This window comes from Mobula hypostoma, chromosome 28, assembly GCF_963921235.1.
Source record: "Mobula hypostoma chromosome 28, sMobHyp1.1, whole genome shotgun sequence".
In the NCBI taxonomy this organism is placed as follows: Eukaryota; Metazoa; Chordata; class Chondrichthyes; order Myliobatiformes; family Myliobatidae; genus Mobula; species Mobula hypostoma.
The window spans coordinates 27117932-27140827 of NC_086124.1; the positions used below are offsets into that span (position 1 = coordinate 27117932).

The window sequence follows — 22896 nt, forward strand, 5'->3', positions numbered from 1 at the left end:
GGTATGTGAAAAGGAAAAAGATAGTTAAGACCAAAATTGGGCCTTTGAAGACAGAAGCGGGTGAATTTATTATGGGGAACAAGGAAATGGCAGACGAGCTGAACAGGTACTTTGGATCTGTCTTCACTAGGGAAGACACAAACAATCTCCCAGATGTAATAGTGGCCAAAGGACCTAGGGTATTGGATGAATTGAAGGAAATTTATATTAGGCAGGAAATGGTGTTGGATAGGCTGTTGGGTCTGAAGGCTGATAAGTCCCCGGGACCTGATGGTCTGCATCCCAGGGTACTTAAGGAGGTGGCTTTAGAAATCGTGGATGCATTGCTAATCATTTTCCAATGTTTTATAGATTCAGGATCAGTTCCTGTGGATTGGAGGGTGGCTAATGTTGTCCCTCTCTTCAAAAAGGGAGGAAGAGAGAAAACAGGGAATTATAGACTGGTTAGCCTGATGTCGGTGGTGGGAAAGATGCTGGAGTCAATTATAAAAGATGAAATTACGAACATCTGGATAGCAGTAACAGGATTGGTCCGAGTCAGCATGGATTTATGAAGGGGAAATCGTGCTTGACTAATCTTCTGGAATTTTTTGAGGATGTAACTATGAAAATGGACAAGGGACAGCCAGTGGATGTAGTGTACCTGGACTTTCAGAAAGCCTTTGATAAAGTCCCACATAGGAGATTAGTGGGCAAAATTAGGGCACATGGTATTGGGGGCAGAGTACTGACATGGACTGAAAATTGGCTGGCTGACAGAAAACATAAGAGTAGCGATTAACGGGTCCCTTTCGGAATGGCAGGCAGTGACCAGTGGGGTACTGCAGGGTTCGGTGCTGGGACTGCAGCTGTTTACAATATATATTAATGATTTAGATGAGGGAATTAAAAGTAACATTAGCAAATTTGCTGATGACACAAAGCTGGGTGGCAGTGTGAATTATGAGGAGGATGTTATGAGAATGCAGGGCGACTTGGACAGGCTGGGTGAGTGGGCAGATGCAGCTTAATGTGGATAAATGTGAGGTTATCCACTTTGGTGATAAGAACGGGAAGGCAGATTATTATCTAAATGGAGTCAAGTTAGGAAAAGGGGAAGCACAACGAGATCTAGGTGTTCTTGTACGTCAGTCACTGAAAGCAGGCAGTGAAGAAAGCTAATGGCATGCTGGCCTTCATAACAAGGGGAATTGAGCATAAGAACAAAGAGGTCCTTCTGCAGCTGTACAGGGCCCTGGTGAGACCACACTTGGAGTACTGTGTGCAGTTTTGGTCTCCAAATTTGAGGGAGTGCAGCGTAGGTTCACGAGGTTAATTCCCGGGATGGCGGGACTGTCATATGTCGAAAGATTGGAGCAACTGGGCTTGTATACTCTGGAATTTAGAAGGCTGAGAGGGGATCTTATTGAAACATAAAAGATTATTAAGGGATTGGACACGCTGGAGGCAGGAAGCATGTTCCTGCTGATGGGTGAGTCCAGAACCAGAGGCCACAGTTTAAGAATAAGGGGTAGGCCATTTAGAACGGAGTTGAGGAAAAACTTTTTCACCCAGAGAGTGGTGGATATATGGAATGTTCTGCCCCAGAAGGCTGTGGAGGCCAAGTCTCTGGATGCTTTCAAGAAAGAGATGGGTAGAGCTCTTAAAGATAGCGGAATCAAAGGTTATGGGGATAAGGCAAGAACTGGATACTGATAGTGAATGATCAACCATGATCACAGTGAATGGTGGTGCTGGCTCGAAAGGCCAAATGGCCTACTCCTGCACCTATTGTCTATTGGCACTTGAAGTAGCCATTCCTGCCCCTGCACCAAGTCTCTGTAATGGCCACAACATCATAGCTCCAAGTGCTGATCCACGCTCTAAGTTCATGATACTCCTTGCATTAAAACAGATACATCTCAAACCATTGGTCTGAGCGCATCACTTCTCTATCATCTGCCTATCCTCCCTCTCACACTGTCTCCAAGCTTTCTCTATCTGTGAGCCTACCTCGTCTTCCCCAGTCTCTTCAGTTTGGTTCCCACCCCCCAGCAATCCCAGTTTAAACTCTCCCTGATAGCCTTAGCATACCTCCCCGCCAGGATATTGGCCCCCCTCGTATTCAAGTGCAACCCGTCCTTTTTGTACAGGTCACACCTGCTCCAGAAGAGGTCCCAATGATCCAGAAATCTGAATCCCTGCCCCCTGCTCCAATCCCTCAGCCATGCATTTATCCTCCACCTCACTCTATTCCTATACTCACTGTCACATGGCACAGGCAGTAATCCTGAGATTACTACCTTTGAGGTCCTGCTTCTCAACTTCCTTCCTAACTCCCTGTAGTCTGCTTTCAGGACCTCCTCCCTTTTCCTACCTATGTCGTTGTATCAATATGTACCAAGAACTCTGGCTCGTCTCCTTCTCACTTCAGGATATCATGGACGTGATCAGAAACATCCCGGACCCTGGCACCTGGGAGGCAAACTACCATCCACGTTTCTTTCCTGCGTCCACAGAATCGCCTGTCTGACCCTCTACCTATAGAGAACCCTTACACTGCTGCCATCCTCTTCCTTTCCCTACCCTTCTGAGCCACAGGGCCAGACTCTGTGCCAGAGGAGCGACCATTGTTGCTTCCCCCAGGTAGGCCGTCCCCGCCAACAGCACTCAAACAGGACATCGAAGAGACTCTTAGGTAGGCACATGGATGGAGAGCTACGTGGGAGGGAAGGGTTAGATTGATCATGGAGGAGGTTTCTGTAGGTCGGCACAAAATGCTGTTCTATGTTTTAGTAATCATCAAGGAGCCACACCACCCTCTTTGTGTACCTGGTGTCAGGGAGGAGGTACAGGACACTCAACATGTTCGGAACAGCTTCTTCTCGTCACCCTCAGATTTCTGAGCAGTCCGTAAACCCAAAGAAACCACCAGCTTTTTACATGATTTATGCTTTATTGTGACTGATAGTGACTTTCCTACATCTGATTCAGTACTGCTGAACTCTGCCATGGACAGCCCCAAGGCCGGCTGTCAAAGGAAGAAGGTCGAGCACGAGGCCAGCAAGCCCATCCCGTAAAAACCCAGCGCTACAGAAACAGCAACAGAAATTCCGAAGACCATATTCCTGGGAGAGGAAGGATCTTCAGTGGGCTAACAGCTTGAAAGGCTGGCCCAGTCCTCTGGCGAGCTGCTGTTGGTGGCCTATACCCTAGGAGGGGTGATGGACTTAACCAGAAGACTGTCCCGCTGCTGCAGAGTAACCAATCTCATGACCTATGTCAGTGACAATAAGCCTGATTCTGATAGGACAAACAGCAACATTCTACAGCACTGGTCACAAAGGCAGCACCCTGTGCCTCGTGCACCAAGCCAAGTTTGGACTCTGTTGCCCTGGATCCAGGGGCTCCAAGCTTCTGGACTGGCGCTGTCCCCTGCGGGACCCTGTCAGGGCCCTTACTGAAGAGCACGTAGACGGCGACAGCTGCACTGCCCTTGTCAAAACAACCGTTGCCTCCAGAAAAGATCATTTACTTCGGTCGGGCAAGATCTCCCCATTAAAAAGGCCACACCAACTGCCTTTGATTAATTCTTTCCAAGTACAGATAGGTTCCGCCCCTCAGAATTCTTTTACAATACCCCTGTGACGAGCAGGCTTTCCCCCGCTGCCCTTAAAACTTAAGACATAGGAGCAGAATTAGGCCATTCAGCCCATCTACTCTAGTCCACCATTCCATCAAGGCTGATCCCAGATCCCACTCAACCCTATTCACCTGCCTTCTCACCATATCCTTGGATGCCTTGACCAATCAGGGAACTATCAACTTCTGCCTTAAATATACCCACTGACTTGGCCTCCTCCACAGTCTGTGGCGCAGCATTCCACAAATTCACTATTCTCTGGTTAAAAAAAACTGCTTCTTACCTCTGTTCTAAAAAGGTCACCCCTCAATTCTGAGGCTGTACCCTCTAGTTCTGGACACCCCCACCAGAATAAACATCCTCTCCACATCCGCCCTGTGTAGTCCTTCCAGCATTCAGTAGGTTTCAATGAGATCCCCCTGCATTCTTCTAAATCCCATTGAGTACAGGCCCAAAGCTGCCAAACACACCTCATAAGTTAACCCCTTCATTCCCAGAATCATTCTTGTGAACCTCCTCTGGACTCTCTCCAATGACAACACATCCTTTCTGAAATATGGGGCCCAAAACTTTTGACAATACTCCAAGTGCAGCCTGACTAGTGTCTTATAAAGGCTCAGCATTATCTCCTTGCTTTTATATTTTATTCCCCTTGAACTAAATGCCAACATTGCATTTGCCATCCTTACGACAGACTCAACCTGTATATTAACCATCTGGGAGTCTTGCACAAGGACTCCTAAGTCCCTCTGCACCTCTGATAATTGAACCTTCTCCCCATTTAGATATTAGTCCGCACTATTGTTGCTTTTACCAAAATGCATATTCATACATCTCCCAGCACTGTATTCCATCTGCCACTTTTTTGTCCATTCTTCCAATTGGTCAAAGTCCGGCTGCAATTACATTGCTTCCTTCTTGAACAAAGGAGGAACATTTGTCATCCTCCAGTCACCTGGTACCTCAACTGTGGCCACTGCAGATTTAACAACCTCCATCAGGGACACAAAAATCAGGGACCTCCCTTTCTCCCGAGGCAGTCCACGCTACATCTGAATGGGCTGTCAGGTACCCACTCAAACATCCAAACTCTCTTTGTTAAGAAACTCATCTCAGGCCCAACACATGGACCGATTTTTCCCCTCCAGAGATGCTGATGAGTTCCTCTGGCATTTTCTTGTTAGGAGTTCTGGGGTGGAGTTAAACCATGGGAGCAGGCGGTGGATGGTCGTATGAGCAGCTGGTACATATCGCAAGTCCTGGTCATGCAACCACTGATGCCAGGCAATGTCTGAAGAGTACTGGGGTCACCCGGTCTTGTGAAGACACTGCCCAGAAGAAGACAATGGCAAACCACTAATGTAGAAAAATTTGCCAAGAACAATCACGGTCATGGCCCATAATGATGATGTCATATGACATGTCACAGAATGATGATGTCATGTGACACAGCACGTAATGATGATGTTGATGGTATGTTCCAGAATTTCACCAATCTCATCTCAGAATTTTCCAGCAACAATATCCCTCTCGTTTGTGAATAAAGAATACAGATGGACCCCCACTCCACTCAGGACATGTTCTCCTCTCGCTGCTGCCATCAGGAAGAAGATACAGGAACCTCAGGACTCACATCACCAGGTTCAGGAACAGTTATTACCTCCCAACCATCAGAATCTTGAATCAGAGGGGATAATTTCACTTGCCGCATCACTGAAATGTTCCCACAACCAATGGACTTACTTTGAAGGACTCTCTATCTCATATTCTTGATACTTATTGCTTATTTATTTATTATTTCTTTCTTTTTGTATTTGCAGTTTGTTGGCTTTGGCACACTGGCTGAACGCCCAAGGTGGCACGGTCTTTCATTGACTCTATTGTGGATTTATTGAGTATGCCTGCAAGAAAATGAGTCTCAAGGTTGTATGTGGTGACCTATATGTGCTTTGATAATAAAAATTCATGTTGAACTTTGAACGTGGATGGCGGGTGGGTTCCTTCAACGGAACTGTGTGTTAGCTAAACCACAGTTCCAATTTCTTACGATCTAACACGCTCCAGCTGCCTCTAAACTGACAGCATTGCTCATTCCTGAGAGGGTATTTCCTATAGCGGGGGAGTCTTGGACCAGAGGGCACAAGCTGAGACTATGAGGACGCCTGTTAAAATGGGGATGAGGGGAGGTGTCTTATGGTGTAGCGTGGGACAGTACAACACTGGAATAGGCCCTTCAGCTCACAATGTCTGGGCTGACCATGATGCCAGATGGGGGACTTGAGTTAGGAGGAGCGACTGGAGAGACTCCGGAGCTGTTTTCTCTGGAGTGAAGGAAGCTGATGGGGTGACCGCTCAGCAGTTAATAAAGCCATGCATGATATGATGGTCACAGCCTCTTCCCCAGGAAGGAGAGTCCATACTGAACTGTTACTCTGTCTCGTCTCTCCACACCCCTCCCATCCATGTTCCAACCTTAAACACAGAAATCGAATCTGCACCCTCCACTTCTGCTGGCAGCTCTCACCACCCTCTGAGTGGAGGAGTCTGGTGGGAACAGGTCTACGGTGAAAGGGGGTAAGGGATTTGGGGAGAAATATTTTCCACTCTGAGGGTAGTGGGCACATTGAACTAGATGCAGGTACAAAGTCAGAGTCTAAAAGACATTTAGACCGGTGCATGGATAGGAAGAGTTGAGGGATTAAGATTAAACTTCATTTATCCCGAAGGAAATTGTTGTTGCAAGGTTGTTTAGTCATAAATATATGCTTTAAAGTACAAAATATAAGCCTTTAGGTACAAAAAAATACAAAATGTGCATTAAAAACTATTAGAGGGATTAAACAGTTATTCTGTCAGCTATATTGCAGATAAATTCAATGAAGGGTGCAGTTGAGGATCTACTGAAGGAAATAATCGATTTCACTAATGCCCTGCAGTCACGATCCACTCTCCTGTCCTGTCAGATTCCTTCCCCTTCAGCCCTCACCTCTCCCTCCGATCCCCTCCCACGATCCCCCGCCCCCCACCACCCGAAACGCCGGCCGTCTATCCCGGTCCGCAGACGCCGCTTGACCTGCTGCGTTCCTCCGGCGGCCCTCGGGCTCCCGGAGCCCGGCGCGGGGATCAGAAACTCGCGTGGCGTGGCCGGGGGCGGGGACTATCTGAACACGTCGTACCCTTGTGACGTCACCCGCTGACGCTAGGACAGAGATGACGTCACAAGCAGGGAACATTCCAGCATCAATCTCCATTGGAGAACCGGCAGGACGGCTCCCACCTCCCTCCCCCCCCCCCCAAGAACAACAACCTCCATCCCTCAAAGAACAGCCCCTCACCTCAACACAAACTTCATCAGTAACACTCCTGGTCAGAGGATCCCTGAAGTGAGGAGCACTGCCTGGGTGAAGGAGAATTTAGAAGACAAGTTACGAAGCCAACACGGAAAGAACAGAAGCGATGGAGGCGCCGCAGGGGCAGTGGGACGTGACTGCTGGTGCGGGAGAGGGGCAGCAGGCGGAGGCCGAAGGCGAGACGTCACAGCCCGAGGCGAAAGGCGGCAAGGAAACGGAGAACGCTAACGAAGGAAAGGGGCAGCTATCCAGGGAGGAAGGGGAAGAGGCAGAGAGAGGGATGGTGGCCGGAGAAGAAGAGGCAACGCCGGACAGAGACAAAGTGCCAGAGGAGGAGAAGACAGCGCCGGAGGAGAGAGGGTTGGAGGAAGATAAGGTGGAAGGGGAGGAGAACGTGGTAGAGCAGAAAGAGGGAGAGGAAGTAAAGCCGGAGGAAGAGCAGCCGGAACAAGGAGGGAGGGAAGCGGAAGATCAGGAAACACAGGAGGGGCAACAAGACAAAGAGAAGTCGGCCGAGGAAGTTGCGGAGGGAGAGAAACCGGCCGAGGAAGTTGCCGAGGGAGAGAAGCCGGCCGAGGAAGTTGCCAAGGGAGAGAAGCCGGCCGAGGAAGTTGCCCAGGGAGAGAAGCCGGCAGAGGAAGTTGCCGAGGGAGAGAAACCGGCCGAGGAAGTTGCCGAGGGAGAGAAACCGACAGAGGAAGTTGCCGAGGGAGAGAAACCGGCCGAGGAAGTTGCGGAGGGAGAGAAGCCGGCCGAGGAAGTTGCCGAGGGAGAGAAACCGGCCGAGGAAGTTGCCGAGGAAGAGAAGCCGGCCGAGGAAGTTGCCGAGGGAGAGAAGCCGGCAGAGGAAGTTGCCGAGGGAGAGAAACCGGCCGAGGAAGTTGCCGAGGGAGAGAAACCGGTCGAGGAAGTTGCTGAGGGAGAGAAGCCGGTAGAGGAAGTTGTGGAGGAAGAGAAGCCGGCTGAGGAAGTTGCAGAAGGAGAGAAGCCGGCAGAGGAAGTTGCTGAGGGAGAGAAGCCGGTAGAGGAAGTTGCTGAGGGAGAGAAGCCGGCCGAGGAAGTTGCCGAGGGAGAGAAGCCGGCAGAGGAAGTTGCCGAGGGAGAGAAGCCGGTAGAGGAAGTTGCGGAGGAAGAGAAGCCGGCCGAGGAAGTTACAGAAGGAGAGAAGCCGGCAGAGGAAGTTGCGGAGGGAGAGAAGCCGGCTAAGGAAGTTGCTGTGGAAGAGAAGCCGGCAGAGGAAGATACAGAGGGAGAGAAGCCGGTAGAGGAAGTTGCGGAGGGAGAGAAGCCGGTAGAGGAAGTTGCGGAAGGAGAGAAGCCGGTAGAGGAAGTTGCGGAGGAAGAGAAGCCGGCCGAGGAAGTTACAGAAGGAGAGAAGCCGGCAGAGGAAGTTGCGGAGGGAGAGAAGCCGGCTAAGGAAGTTGCTGTGGAAGAGAAGCCGGCAGAGGAAGTTACAGAGGGAGAGAAGCCGGCTGAGGTAGTTGCGGAGGGAGAGAAGCCGGTAGAGGAAGTTGCTGAGGAAGAGAAGCCGGCAGAGGAAGTTGCGGAGGGAGAGAAGCCGGCTGAGGAAGTTGCAGAGGGAGAGAAGCCGGCCGAGGAAGTTGCGGAGGGAGAGAAGCCGGTAGAGGAAGTTGCTGAGGAAGAGAAGCCGGTAGAGGAAGTTGCGGACGGAGAGAAGCCGGTTGAGGAAGTTGCAGAGGGAGAGAAGCCGGCTGAGGAAGTTGCAGAGGGAGAGAAGCCGGCCGAGGAAGTTGCAGAGGGAGAGAAGCCGGCCGAGGAAGTTGCTGAGGAAGAGAAGCCGGCAGAGGAAGTTGCTGAGGGAGAGAAGCCGGCAGAGGAAGTTGCTGAGGAAGAGAAGCCGGTAGAGGAAGTGGCGGAGGGAGAGAAGCCGGTAGAGGAAGTTGCTGAGGAAGAGAAGCCGGCTGAGGAAGTTGCGGAGGGAGAGAAGCCAGTAGAGGAAGTTGCGGAGGGAGAGAAGCCGGCAGAGGAAGTTGCGGAGGAAGAGAAGCCGGCTGAGGAAGTTGCGGAGGAAGAGAAGCCGGCTGAGGAAGTTGCAGAGGGAGAGAAGCCGGTCGAGGAATTTACAGAAGGAGAGAAGCCGGCTGAGGAAGTTGCGGAGGAAGAGAAGCCGGTCGAGGAAGTTGCGGAGGGAGAGAAGTCGGCTGAGGAAGTTGCCGAGGGAGAGAAGCCGGCCGAGGAAGTTGCGGAGGGAGAGAAGCCGGCAGAGGAAGTTGCGGAGGAAGAGAAGCCGACTGAGGAAGTTGCAGAGGAAGAGAAGCCGGCTCAGGAAGTTGCCGAGGGAGAGAAGCCGGCCGAGGAAGTTGCGGAGGGAGAGAAGCCGGCAGAGGAAGTTGCGGAGGAAGAGAAGCTGACTGAGGAAATTGCAGAGGAAGAGAAGCCGGCTCAGGAAGTTGATGAGGAAATGAAACCGGCAGAGGAAGTTGCTGAGGAAGAGAATCTGGCCGAGGAAGTTGCCGAGGGAGAGAAGCCGGCAGAGGAAGTTGCCGAGGGAGAGAAGCCGGCAGAGGAAGTTGCGGAGGGAGTGAAGCCCGCGGAGGAAGTTGCAGAGGGAGTGAAGCCGGCAGAGGAAGTTACAGAAGGAGAGAAGCCGGCAGAGGAAGTTGCGGAGGGAGAGAAGCTGGTCGAGGAAGTTGCCGAGGGAGAGAAGCCGGCAGAGGAATTTGCCGAGGGAGAGAAGCCGGCAGAGGAAGTTGCTGAGGAAGAGAAGCCAGCAGAGGAAGTTGCTGAGGGAGAGAAGCCGGCTGAGGAAGTTGCCGAGGGAGAGAAGCCGGCAGAGGAAGAGAAGCCAGCAGAGGAAGTTGCTGAGGGAGAGAAGCCGGCTGAGGAAGTTGCCGAGGGAGAGAAGCCGGCCAAGGAAGTTACAGAAGGAGAGAAGCCGGTAGAGGAAGTTGCCGAGGGAGAGAAGCCGGTAGAGGAAGTTGCCGAGGGAGAGAAGCCGGCAGAGGAAGTTGCTGAGGGAGAGAAGTCGGCTGAGGCAGTTACGGAGGGAGAGAAGCCGGCAGAGGAAGTTGCTGAGGGAGAGAAGTCGGCTGAGGCAGTTACGGAGGGAGAGAAGCCGGCAGAGGAAGTTGCGGAGGGAGAGAAGCCGGCAGAGGAAGTTGCGGAGGGAGAGAAGTCGGCTGAGGAAGTTGCCGAGGGAGAGAAGCTGGTCGAGGAAGTTGCGGAGGGAGAGAAACCGGCTGAGGAAGTTGGGGAGGGAGAGAAGCCGGCCGAGCAAGTTGCCGAGGAAGAGAAGCCGGCTGAGGAAGTTGCCGAGGGAGAGAAGCCGGCCAAGGAAGTTGCCGAGGAAGAGAAGCCAGTAGAGGAAGTTGCCGAGGGAGAGAAGCCGGCAGAGGAAGTTGCTGAGGGAGAGAAGCCGGCAGAGGCAGTTACTGAGGGAGAGAAGCCGGCAGAGGCAGTTACGGAGGGTGAGAAGCCGGCAGAGGAAGTTGCGGAGGGAGAGAAGCCGGCAGAGGAAGTTGCGGAGGGAGAGAAGCCAGCAGAGGAAGTTGCGGAGGGAGAGAAGCCGGCTGAGGAAGTTGCTGAGGGAGAGAAGCCGTTCCAGGAAGTTGCCGAGGGAGAGAAGCCGGCTGAGGAAGTTGCGGAAGGAGAGAAGCCGGTCGAGGAAGTTGGGGAGGGAGAGAAGCCGGCCGAGCAAGTTGCCGAGAAAGAGAAGCCGGCCGAGGAAGTTGCCGAGGGAGAGAAGCCGGCCGAGGAAGTTGCTGTGGAAGAGAAGCCGGCCGAGGAAGTTGCCGAGGGAGAGAAGCCGGCCAAGGAAGTTGCTGTGGAAGAGAAGCCGGCCGAGGAAGTTGCTGAGGAAATAAAACCGGCTGAGGAAGTTGCTGAGGGAGAGAAACCGGCAGAGGAAGTTGTGGAGGGAGAGAAGCCGGCCGAGGAAGTTGCCGAGGGAGAGAAGCCAGCCGAGGAAGTTGCCGAGGGAGAGAAGCCAGCCAAGGAAGTTGCCGAGGAAGAGAAGCCGGCCGAGGAAGTTGCCGAGGAAGAGAAGCCGGCCGAGGAAGTTGCCGAGGAAGAGAAGCCGGCCGAGGAAATTGTTGTGGAAGAGAAGCCGGCCGAGGAAGTTGCTGAGGAAATGAAACCGGCTGAGGAAGTTGCTGAGGGAGAGAAACCGGCAGAGCAAATTGCGGAGGAAGAGAAGCCGGCCGAGGAAGTTGCCGAGGGAGAGAAGCTGGCCGAGGAAGTTGCCGAGGGAGAGAAGCCGGCAGAGGAAGTAGCAGAGGTAGATAAACTATCAGAGGAAGTCAGTGAAGAAGGGAGGCAAGCCGAGGAAGTTGTAGAGGAAGAGAAGCTGGCAGATGAAGTGAAGCCGGCTAAGGAAGTTGCAGAGGGAGAGAAGCCGGCTCAGGAAGTTGCTGAGGAAGTGAAGCTGGCGGAGAAATTTGCAGAGGAAGTTGCTGAGGAAAAGAAGCTGGCAGAAGAAGTTGCGGAGGGAGAGAAGCCAGCTGAGGAAGTTGCGGAGGGAGAGAAGCCGGCGGAGGAAGTTGCGGAGGGAGAGAAGCTGGCGGAGGAAGTTGCGGAGGGAGAGAAGCCGGCGGAGGAAGTTGCGGAGGGAGAGAAGCCGGCAGAGGAAGTTGTGGAGGGAGAGAAGCCGGCAGAGGAAGTGGAAGAGGAAGAAAAGCCCGCAGAGGAAGTTGCAGAGGGAGAGAAGCCGGCTGAGGAAGAGAAACTAGAAGAGGAAGTGGAAGAGGATGGAAAATTGGCTGAGGAAGTTGCAGAGGAAGAAAAGCCCGAGGAGGAAGTTGCAGAAGGAGAGAAGCCGGCAGAGGAAGTTGCGGAGGGAGAGAAGCCGGCAGAGGAAGTTGCAGAAGGAGAGAAGCTGGCAGAGGAAGTTGCAGAAGGAGAGAAGCTGGCAGAGGAAGTTGCGGAGGGAGGGAAGCCGGCTGAGGAAGTTGCCGAGGGAGAGAAGCCGGCAGAGGAAGTTGCGGAGGGAGAGAAGCCGGCGGAGGAAGTTGCGGAGGGAGAGAAGCCGGCAGAGGAAGTTGTGGAGGGAGAGAAGCTGGCAGAGGAAGTGGGAGAGGAAGAAAAGCCCGCAGAGGAAGTTGCAGAGGGAGAGAAGCCGGCTGAGGAAGAGAAACTGGAAGAGGAAGTGGAAGAGGATGGGAAATTGGCTGAGGAAGAAAAGCCCGAGGAGGAAGTTGCTGTGGAAGAGAAGCCGGCTGAGGAAGTTACGGAGGGAGAGAAGCCAGCAGAGGAAGTTGCCGAGGGAGAGAAGCCGGCAGAGGAAGTTTCCGAGGGAGAGAAGCCGGCAGAGGAAGTTTCCGAGGGAGAGAAGCCGGCAGAGGAAGTTGCTGAGGAAGAGAAGCTGGCCGAGGAAGTTGCCGAGGGAGAGAAGCCAGCGGAGGAAGTTGCGGAGGGAGAGAAGCCAGCTGAGGAAGTTACAGAGGGAGAGAAGCCGGCAGAGGAAGTTGCCGAGGGAGAGAAGCCGGCTGAGGAAGTTGCGGAGGGAGAGAAGCCGGCCGAGGAAGTTTCCGAGGGAGAGAAGCCGGCCGAGGAAGTTGCGGAGGGAGAGAAGCCAGCGGAGGAAGTTGCCGAGGGAGAGAAGCTGGCAGAGGAAGTTTCCGAGGGAGAGAAGCCGGCAGAGGAAGTTGCGGAGGGAGAGAAGCCGGCAGAGGAAGTTGCGGAGGGAGAGAAGCCGGCAGAGGAAGTTGCTGAGGGAGAGAAGCCGGCTGAGGAAGTTACGGAGGGAGAGAAGCCGGCAGAGGAAGTTGCGGAGGGAGAGAAGCCGGCTGAAGAAGTTACGGAGGGAGAGAAGTCGGCAGAGGAAGTTGCCGAGGGAGAGAAGCCGGCCGAGGAAGTTGCGGAGGGAGAGAAGCCGGCCGAGGAAGTTTCTGAGGGAGAGAAGCCGGCCGAGGAAGTTGCCGAGGGAGAGAAGCCGGCCGAGGAAGTTGCCGAGGGAGAGAAGCCGGCCGAGGAAGTTGCCGAGGGAGAGAAGCCGGCCGAGGAAGTTGCCGAGGGAGAGAAGCCGGCTGAGGAAGTTGCGGAGGGAGAGAAGCCGGCTGAGGAAGTTGCTGAGGAAATGAAACTGGCAGAGGAAGTTGCTGAGGAAATGAAACCGGCAGAGGAAGTTGCTGAGGGAGAGAAGCCAGCCGAGGAAGTTGCGGAGGGAGATAAGCCGGCTGAGGAAGTTGCCGAGGGAGAGAAGCCGGCCGAGGAAGTTGCTGAGGAAATGAAACTGGCAGAGGAAATTGCTGAGGAAATGAAACCGGCAGAGGAAGTTGCTGAGGGAGAGAAGCCGGCAGAGGAAGTTGCTGAGGAAATGAAACCGGCAGGGGAAGTTGCTGTGGAACAGAAGCCAGCAGAGGAAGTTGCTGAGGAAGAGAAGCCAGCTGAGGAATTTTCTGAGGAAGAGAAGCCAGCAGAGGAAGTTGCTGAGGGAGAAAAACCGGCCGAGGAAGTTGCGGAGGGAGAGAAGCCGGCTGAGGAATTTTCTGAGGAAGAGAAGCTGGCAGAGGAAGTTGCTGAGGAAGAGAAGCTGGCCGAGGAAGTTGCAGAAGGAGAGAAACCGGCAGAGGAAGTTACGGAGGGAGAGAAGTCGGCTGAGGAAGTTGTGGAGGGAGAGAAGCCAGCTGAGGAAGTTGCCGAGGGAGAGAAGCCGGCAGAGGAAGTTGCAGAGGGAGAGAAGCCAGTCGAGGAAGTTGCTGTGGAAGAGAAGCCGGCCGAGGAAGTTGCTGAGGAAATGAAACTGGCAGAGGAAGTTGCTGAGGAAATGAAACCAGCAGAGGAAGTTGCTGAGGGAGAGAAGCCGGCAGAGGAAGTTGCTGAGGAAATAAAACCGGCAGAGGAAGTTGCTGTGGAAGAGAAGCCGGCAGAGGAAGTTGCTGAGGAAGAGAAGCAGGTCGAGGAAGTTGCGGAGGGAGAGAAACCGGCAGAGGAAGTTGCTGAGGAAGAGAAGCCGGCTGAGGAAGTTGGGGACAAAGTGAAGCCGGCAGAGGTAGTTGCCGGGGGAATGAAACCAGCAGAGGAAGTTGCTGAGGAAGTTGCCGAGGGAGAGAAGCCAGCAGAGGAAGTTGTTGTGGAAGAGAAGCCGGCTGAGGAAGTTGGGGACAAAGTGAAGCCGGCTGAGGAAGAGAAAGTTGGAGAGGAGGATGGGCTGAAGAAGGCGGCTGAACAGAAAGAAAAAGCAGAATCACCAGAAGCTGTGTGTGAGAGGCAGGGTGACCTGGGTGAGGAGAGTGACGAGTCACAATCAGGGATAGTAACAGCTGCATCATCATCAAATGATGACGTATGTGAGCAGCCATTGGAGGAGAGGAAGACAGATGAAGGCAAAGAGAAAGAGGCAGCCAAGAAACATGAGAAAATAGAAACTGGGGCAGGAAGAATGGAAGAGCCTACACAGGAGGAGAAGGGGGCTGAGGAGGCAGAGAGAGTGGAGGAAGAAGAGAGGATTGCAGAGTCAGAACAGGCTGCACAGGAGGAGAATGTGGGAGAGGAAGAGGGGGTGGCAGAGGAAGTTACAGAGGAAGAGAAGCCGGCAGAGGAAGTTGCGGAGGGAGAGAAGCCGGCTGAGGAAGTTGCAGAGGAAATGAAACCAGCAGAGGAAGTTGCTGAGGAAGAGAAGCCGGCCGAGGAAGTTGCCGAGGGAGAGAAGCCGGCAGAGGAAGTTGCGGAGGAAGAGAAGCCGGCAGAGGAAGTTGCCGAGGGAGAGAAGCCGGCAGAGGAAGTTGCGGAGGGAGAGAAGCCGGCTGAGGAAGTTGCGGAGGGAGAGAAGCCGGCTGAGGAATTTGCTGAGGGAGAGAAGCCGGCAGAGGAAGTTGCGGAGGGAGAGAAGCCGGCTGAGGAAGTTGCAGAGGAAATGAAACTAGCAGAGGAAGTTGCTGAGGAAGAGAAGCCGGCTGAGGAAGTTGCCGAGGGAGAGAAGCCGGCAGAGGAAGTTGCTGAGGAAGAGAAGCCGGCCGAGGAAGTTGCCGAGGGAGAGAAGCTGGCAGAGGAAGTTGCGGAGGGAGAGAAGCCGGCCGAGGAAGTTACAGAGGGAGAGAAGCTGGCAGAGGAAGTTGCGGAGGGAGAGAAGCCGGCAGACGAAGTTGCGGAGGGAGAGAAGCCGGCTGAGGAAGTTGCAGAGGAAATGAAACTAGCAGAGGAAGTTGCTGAGGAAGAGAAGCCGGCCGAGGAAGTTGCCGAGGGAGAGAAGCTGGCAGAGGAAGTTGCGGAGGGAGAGAAGCCGGCAGAGGAAGTTGGAGAAGAAGTGAAACCATCTGAGGAAGTTGAGGAAGTAATGCCACCAGAGGCAGCTGGAGAGGTGGAGAGGGCAGCCAAGGATGTTGGAAAGGTAGAGAAGGAAGCAGAGGAAGAGAAGACATCTGAGGGAGATGTGGTAATCACTGCTGAGAAGCCAGTTGGGGAAATTCAGGCAGCGCCTTCAGACCTGAGACCTGAAGAAGCTGTTTGTGAGTTGCCTGAAGTGGAGGGAGAGGACCATCAAATATTTGATGCAGCGACAATATCAACAGCATCGTCTACCGCAGAAATATGCGAGATACCATCTCCAGGGAAAGAAACGTTGGAACCTGAGGTAGAAGGAGAAATAGAGAAGCCAGCAGAGAAAACTGAAACACAAGAGAGGCTGGCCGAGGAGGGGGAAATTGAAGAGGAAGAGAAGGTGGCAGAAGATGTGAAACTGGCAGAGGCAGAGAAGCCTTTTGAAGCAGAGAAGCCCGGGATCCCGGAAAAGGAACCAAAAATGGCGGTGAGCAAAGCTGAGAAGGTTGAAATGGCAGAAAAGATGCTGGTGGACCGGGCTGAGAAACTGAAGGGTGCAGAAGGGGAGGATAAGAAGAAGATGGATGGCGTTGTGAAGATGGTGGTGAAGGTGGTGGAGGGGGTGGTCGACAGAGTCATAGAGAAGGCAATCGAAAAGATGGCAGCGCTTGGCAAAGCCGGGATGGGAGAAAGGGAGAAGATGGCAAAAGCGGTGGAGAAAGTGGTGGAGAAGGTGGTGGAGAAGGTGGAGATGATCATGGAAGACTTGGCCAAGATGGAAGACCGGCCGGACACCAAGGTTGAAAGAATGGTGGACCTGGTGGTAGAAGAGGGCCAGAAGCTGTTCGAGAAGATGGTGGAAAGGATGGGACGGTTGGCGGAGGAGGAGGAAGCGGCAGCCTCGCCCGAGAGCTGCGAAAGACAGCTGAAGGAAGCCAGGGAGGAGGTGGACAAGATCAGGCGGCAGAAGGCGAAGGAGGAGGCGAGGGAGGAGGGAGCAGTGAAGAAGAAAACGCTGGGCAAAGGCAAGGCAAGGGAGGAGGCTGTGAGGAAGGGAGCTAAAGAAAAATCAGCCAGGGAAGAGGGGGATGAGTCCCTGAGGGTGAGGTCGCCCAGGGAAGAGGGCACAGAGGCGGTCGAGGGGAATAAGTTGGTGGGGTCCAAAGGGAAGAAGGCAGCACAGTCCAAGGCCAAGCAGCAGGAGCCAGAAAGAGAGAATCCAGTCAAGGAGAAGGCCACGGTGCCACCAGAACTGGAAGAGGGGCTACGAACAGTCTATGAGCAGTTGGTGGCAGAGGCAGGTGGGGGGCCACTCGACCTGGCTACCTACCGTGAGCTCCTCGCCCGGGAGAAGCTGCTGCAGGCAGGCGAGGCCGAGGTTCGGGAGGGCTTCAGGCGATTGGATGCCGACGGCGATGGGGTGCTGGGCTTCCAGGACTTTGCGGGGGCCGCTGCAGACGCCCAGCTCCTTGAGCGCTTCTTCTCGGAGCTGCCCGACTCCAGCGTGGGTCCCAAGCCACAGAAAGGGTTGCTGGATGACACTGTCTACTTTGAGGTGGTGTCTAAACTGCTGGCCGCAAGGCTCGTCTCGGAGGACTCCACCGGGAAGATCATTGAGTACTTCTACAAGAAGAAGAGGGGAGCCAAGCTGAAGAGCAGCAGGAGGGAGGGAAGGGGGGCTTGCGGCACTGTGATGGAAGGGACCTTCCTTGGGGTCTCGATCTACAGCCTGCCGCAGTACCTGGACATCCTAGGTCCGGACGAGCCCTACCGGGAAGCGCCACTGAAACCCGAACAGGTCACAGCATTCCGCGAGGTCTTCCAGCTCTTCCCCACTGACACCGAGGAACGGCTCGACGCTGCCTGCCTCTCCAGCCTGATGGGCGAGCTGCAGATTCGGTTGCACAACCCCTGGGTGCCCAGCAAGCTCAGGTTCTCCGGGGTCAACAGCGGCCGGCCGCTTGACTTCAGGGACTTCCTGGTCATCATGTCGGACACGGCTGCCTTCGGCCGCTACTTGGACCCTCCGGAGGCCAGGACGGCTCAGGCCCTGTCGCCCGAGGCCCTCCCGTTCGTCATCCTGCTGCGGACGGTGGAGAAGGGGCAGCTGGGTGACGAGAGCCAGGCTGCCTTGGCTTCCTACTACCAAGCCAAGCTGGAGGGCTTCCAGCCCAAAAAACTACCCAAGGGCAGGCCCACCAACAGACCCATCAGCGCCCCGGCCCCATCTCAACCTAGGCAGGCCACCCCTTCCCTGGCTCCCCGACCTACCCTGCCCCCCTCCCGGACCCTCAAGCCAGCCGCCAAGTCGCCCAAGCCCAAGAGATCCAGCTCACCCGCCAAGGTGGCGCGGCCGGCCACCACAGGAAGCCAGGTGCTGAGGCAGCAAGCCCGGGAGAAGACGGAGGAGTACTCCCGCAACGTGTTAGCCAACCGGCAGTACTACGAGAAGAAATTCAGGGCGGTGATGAGGAACCCGGCCTTCCAAAATGCTTTCCGGGAGTACACGTGGACGTGGAGGGCGCCCTCGCTGGATCGGAGCCGGACACCCGTCTCCAAGAGGAAGAGGGAGGAGAAGGGCAGGAAAGAGAGGATGGGGTGACCTTGGTGGCGGGCACACTGTTGGATGCAGATGGGCGAAAGGGAGAGAAGACGGAGAATCTTGCCAGCCTCGGCCCGGGCAGGGGGGGAGACGATGGTGATGGATGCATGGATAGATGGACACCTTAATTCGTTAGCGTTAAAAAATGGATTTGTGAGCTTAACGTGGAGTAATAAAAACAGACCTCGCTACAGCCAACTGCGCATCTTTTCACTTCCGAGGAGAGGGAGGAGGGTTTGGGAAGGGGTGGCGCGGGGATAGGACGGTGGTGCACACGCGCGCACACCAACACACAGCTCTTCACCGGTTCAAATGAAGAGTTACAGCAGTTCAATGTGTTATAGAGGTGTATAAGATAATGAAAGGCATTGATAGTGTGGATAGTCAGAGGCCTTTTCCCAGGGCTGAAATGGCTAGAAGGAGAGGGCAAAGTTTTAATTTGCTTGGAAGTAGGTACAGAGGAGATGTCAGGGATAAGTTTTTTTACACAGCGAGTGGTGAGTGCGTGGAATGGGCTGCCAGCAGCGGTGGTGGAGGCGGAAACGATAGGGTCTTTTAAGAGACTCCTGGGTAGGTACATGGAGCTTAGAAAAAATAGAGGGCTACGGATAACCCTAGGTAATTTCTAAGGTAAGGACATGTTCGGCACAGCATTGTGGGCCGAAGGGCCTGTATTGTGCGGTAGGTTTTCTGTGTTTTCAATCTAAAACCTTAACGGGAGACCACAGCGGGGATGAGGGGTGGGTTGGTTAGCATAGGCTGGGGATATACACTCAGTGGATGTTTATTAGGTACGGGAGAGGGACCTAGTGAGGTCTTCTGCTGCTGTAGCCCATCCACTTCAAGGTGCGACGTGTTGTGTGTTCAGAGATGTTCTTCTACACGTCTCTGTTATAACATGTGGTTATTTGAGTTACTGTCACCTTCCTGTAAGCTTGAACCAGTCTGGGCATTCTCCTCTGACCTCTCTCATTAACAAGACATTTTCTCCTACAGAACTGCCGCTGACTGGATGAGTTTTTTGTTCTTTGCACCATTCTCTGTAAACTCTAGAGACTGCTGTGCATGAAAATCCCAGGAGATCAGCAGTTTCTGAGATACTCAAACCACCCTGTCTGGCACCAGTCACAGCTACTTGAATCACATTTCTTCCCCCATTCTGACATTTGGTCTGAACAACAACTGAACCTCTTGACCATGTCTGCATGCTTTTATACATAAAGTTGCTGCCACATGATTGTCTGATTAGATACAGCACAGCGCAAAAGTCTTAGGCACATATACACATATAACAAGGGAGCCTAAGACTTTTGCACAGTCCTGTAGTAATTTTATGTATTGCACTGTACTGCTGCAAAAAAAACTTCCATGACATCCGTGAGAGATGATAAACCTGATTTTGATCTGGGTCTCTATTGTGGACTGTGTGGGAAAGGGGGAATCATGGTTGGGAAAAGGGGAAGGGAGAGGGGAGGGAGTGGGAAGCACCAGAGAGGCATTCTGTAATGATCAATAAACCAATTGTTTGGAATCAAACAACCTTGCCTGGTGTCTCAGAGTCGGGTGTGTCTGGACCTGTGCTATCTAAAAGCAATGTGCTGTGCCTTTCACAGGGCAGACTACAACGGGGACGAGGGAGGGAATGGTCCATGCAATGTGGGAACATGGTCGACGTGGTAGGACAGCTGAAGAACAGTGGAAGAGCTTCAATGAGGTTTTATTTCACAGTGCGTGTCCCCGTTCAAAGGACGGAGAGCGAGGGTGGAGAGAGCCAGCCTTGGAAATTATTGGTGGCATCTAGCTAACAGCTCACACGCATATTGAGGCCAAGAGTAGCAGGGAAGCTGGAAGCCTGGACACAGCTCGGCAGATCACAGACACCAGCCACCAGTACGGACTCTCTCTACCCCTCTAACGCAGCCAACATAAAGACCCACCCAGCCTGGACATTCTCGCTCTGCCCCTCTCCCATCAGGCAGAAGATACAAAACACTGAAAGCACGACCCACCAGGTCAAGGACAGCTTCTCCCCACTGTTATGGTTCCCTAGTAGGATCTTGGCCTCACCATCTACCTTGTTATGATCTTGCACCTTATTGTCTACCTGCATTGCAATTTCTTCGTAGCTGTTACACTTTATTCTGCATTGTTATTGCTTTACCTTGTTCTGCTCTGTGTAACGATTGAACAGTATGAAAGACAAGCTCTTCACCATATCTCAATACACAGAATACTAACGAACCAATGCTTCCCCCCGCAGCCTGTTCTAGAGCCCCGCATGTTCTCTGCGCAGGGGAATGCAACAGTATCAATGAAAAACATGAAAAATTCTGCAGACACTGGAAATCCAGAGCAACCCACACAAAACGCTAGAGGAACTCAGTAGGTCAGGCAGCATCTATGGACAGGAGTAAACAGCTGACATCTCGGGCCAAGACCCTTCATCTCAGAAAGGGGGAAGATAGGTAGGGGGAAAGGAAAGAGGATAGCTAGAGGGTGATAAGTGAAGCCAGGTGGGTAGGAAAGGTAAAGGGCTGGAGAGGAAGGACAGCAGAGGAGAGTGAACCACAGGAGAAAGGGAAGGAGGAGGGGAACCAGGGCGAGGTGATAGGCAGGTGAGAAGAGGTAAGAGGCCAGAATGGGGGATAGAAGAAGAGGGAAGGGGTGAGGGTACTTGTTCTTTACTGGAAGGAGAAATTGTTATTCATGCTATTAGGTTGGATCCCAGATGAACTAATTCCAATTTGGTAAACTTTAAAAAGTAATAAAGAGCCACTAAACAAGCTGTAAGTAAAGAGAAGATAGATTACAGAATATAAAAACACAATATGAGTTTTTATAATTATATAGAGTGGAAAAGGATGGTTAAAATGGAACCCTGGAGGATGAGAAGGGGGAATTAATGTGGAAATAGCTGAGGCTTTGAATGACTATTTTGTGTTAGTCTGCACAGTGGAGGACACGTCTAGTGTACCAAAGAGATTGGCGATGGATGCAATAAGAAATGAGGACCTCAACACAATTGTACCTAAAGAAATAGTGTAAGTTATAACAGAGGGTTTTTTTTTTACAAAAATTCTCTGAACCCTGGGCAGGTCATGGTGGATTGAAAGATAGCGAATGTCACACTATACTTTAAAAAGTGGGTGCAGTCAAAATGTGTAGTCAGGAAAATGCTTGAAAGCTATCATTGAGTAAGAAATAGCGAGACATCATTCCATCAGACAGGGACAGCATGGATTCCGGAAAGGAAGGTCCGGTTTGGCAAACGTACTGGAGCTCTTTGAGGATATAATTGTAGGAGTGGTTAGAGGGGAATAGGTGGATGTTGTATACTTGGATTGCCAGAAGGCGGTCGATAAGATGCCACATAAAAGATAAGGATGCGTGAAGTTGGGGGAAACGTTTCAGTGTGGACACAGAATTGGTCAGCCAATGGAAGACAGAGACTTAGGATAAAAGGGCATTTCTCTGGTCGGCAGCTGTGGTGAGCAGTGTACCGCAGGAGTCGGTGACGGGCTCGCAACTGTTCATACAACATTAACGATTAGGAAGAGGGGACCAATGTTGTATCTAACTTTGCCGATGACACAACAATAAGTGAAGGATAAAAAACAAATTGCGCAGGGGATGCGGAGAGATTAACCTGGGTTATATGAGTGGCTGAGGCTCTGGCGGACGGACAGCGACGTTGGCCAGCCTCTGCAGAACGGGAAATAGGAAGATCAAGTTGTTATTCAGGTGGTGAAAGATGTCATGCTGTTGTGCAGAGGGACTTGGGAGTGCTGCTGCATGGATGGCAAAAGGTTGGAAAGCAGCATCCATCATTAGAGATACCCATCACCCAGGATATGCTCTCGTCTCACTGCTACCATCAGGTAGACAGTACAGGAGCCTCAGGACTCACACCATCAGGTTCACCCCTCAACTATCAGGCTCTTGAACAAAAGGTGATAACTACACTCACTTGCCCCATCACTGAGATGTTCCCACAATCAGTGATCTCACTTTAAGGACTCTTTATCTCATTATCTCATGTTCTCGTTATTTATTGCCTTTTTATATTTGCATTTGCACAGTTTGTTGTCTTCTGCACTCTGGCTAATCTTTCACTGATCCTGTTATAGTTACTATTTTATAGTATGCCTGCAGGAAAATGAATCTCTGGGCTGTATGTGGTTCAATTTACTTTGAACTTTGCAGGTGCAACAGCCTATCAAGAAGGCAAATGGGATGTTGGCCTTCATTGCTAGAGAGATTAAGAGCAGGGAAGCTATGCTACAACTGTACAGGGTATTAGTGAGGTGGCATCTGGAGTACCGTGTGCAGTTCTGGTCTCCTTACTTAAGAAAGGTCACACTGGCTCTGGAGGTGGTGCAGAGGAAGTTCACCAGGTTGATTCTGGGTTGGAGGGGGTTAGTTTAAGAGGAGAGATTGAGTCGCCTGGGACTATACTCACTGGAATTCAGCAGAACGAGAGGGGATCTTACAGAAGTATTAAAAATTATTGAAGGGAGAGGGCTTTGAAGCCAACAAGAGGAAGCTGCAGACAAAGAGACGATTATGAAAGGAGTAGATAAAGACAGGGGCGGGAAAATTGGTTCCACTGGTAGGTGAGACCAGAACTAGAGGACATAGCCTCAAGATTGAGGGAGCAGATTTAGTAGTTTTAGGATGGAGACGGGGAGAAACTGCTTCTTCACAGAGAATAGTGGATCCGTGGAATTCTCGGACCAGGAAGCAGTAGAAGCTACCTCAATAAATATATTTAGGGTATAGTTAGATAAATGGAATTAGATACTAGATAAGCATAGTAGGATAATTAAGGGTTCTGGAGATGAGTCTGTGGCCATGTCACCCATAATCTTATTGAATGGCAGAGCTGGCTTGATGGGCTCGATGGCCAACGCCCTCTCCAGTCACTCGTTTTTACAGTGGAAAAGCATTGCTTTGTCTGCTATTTCATTACAAGGGGAAAGAATATCAGAATGCAGAATAAAGTGTTACGGTTACAGAGACAGTGAGGCTCAGGCAGGCAATAATATTGACCAGTACAGGATTGGGCCATTCAGCCCATCACTGGCACCTGTCCTGACCACCATGCC

The 22896-nt window shown here is 52.5% G+C and overlaps 2 protein-coding genes across 2 annotated transcripts; one reads left to right on the forward strand and one right to left on the reverse strand.

Annotated features, from left to right (window-relative positions):
• Nucleotides 1-7078: 7078 nt before the first annotated feature.
• On the forward strand, nt 7079-8087 carry LOC134338969 (skin secretory protein xP2-like). Its single transcript, XM_063035190.1, has 2 exons — nt 7079-7993; nt 8076-8087. Exons 1-2 carry the CDS (start codon nt 7079-7081, stop codon nt 8085-8087), a joined length of 927 nt encoding a protein of 308 aa, XP_062891260.1.
• Nucleotides 8088-8136: 49 nt separating this feature from the next.
• Nucleotides 8137-8625, reverse strand: LOC134338970 (pneumococcal serine-rich repeat protein-like; the record flags this gene model as incomplete). Its single annotated transcript, XM_063035191.1, has 1 exon — nt 8137-8625. A coding segment is annotated over one exon (489 nt), but the record flags the coding sequence as incomplete, so codon positions are not given.
• Nucleotides 8626-22896: the final 14271 nt, after the last annotated feature.

Coding starts and splice junctions, on each gene's coding strand:
- LOC134338969 (XM_063035190.1), top strand. CDS start 7,079: ATGGAGGCGCCGCAGGGGCAGTGGGACGTGACTGCTGGTGCGGGAGAG.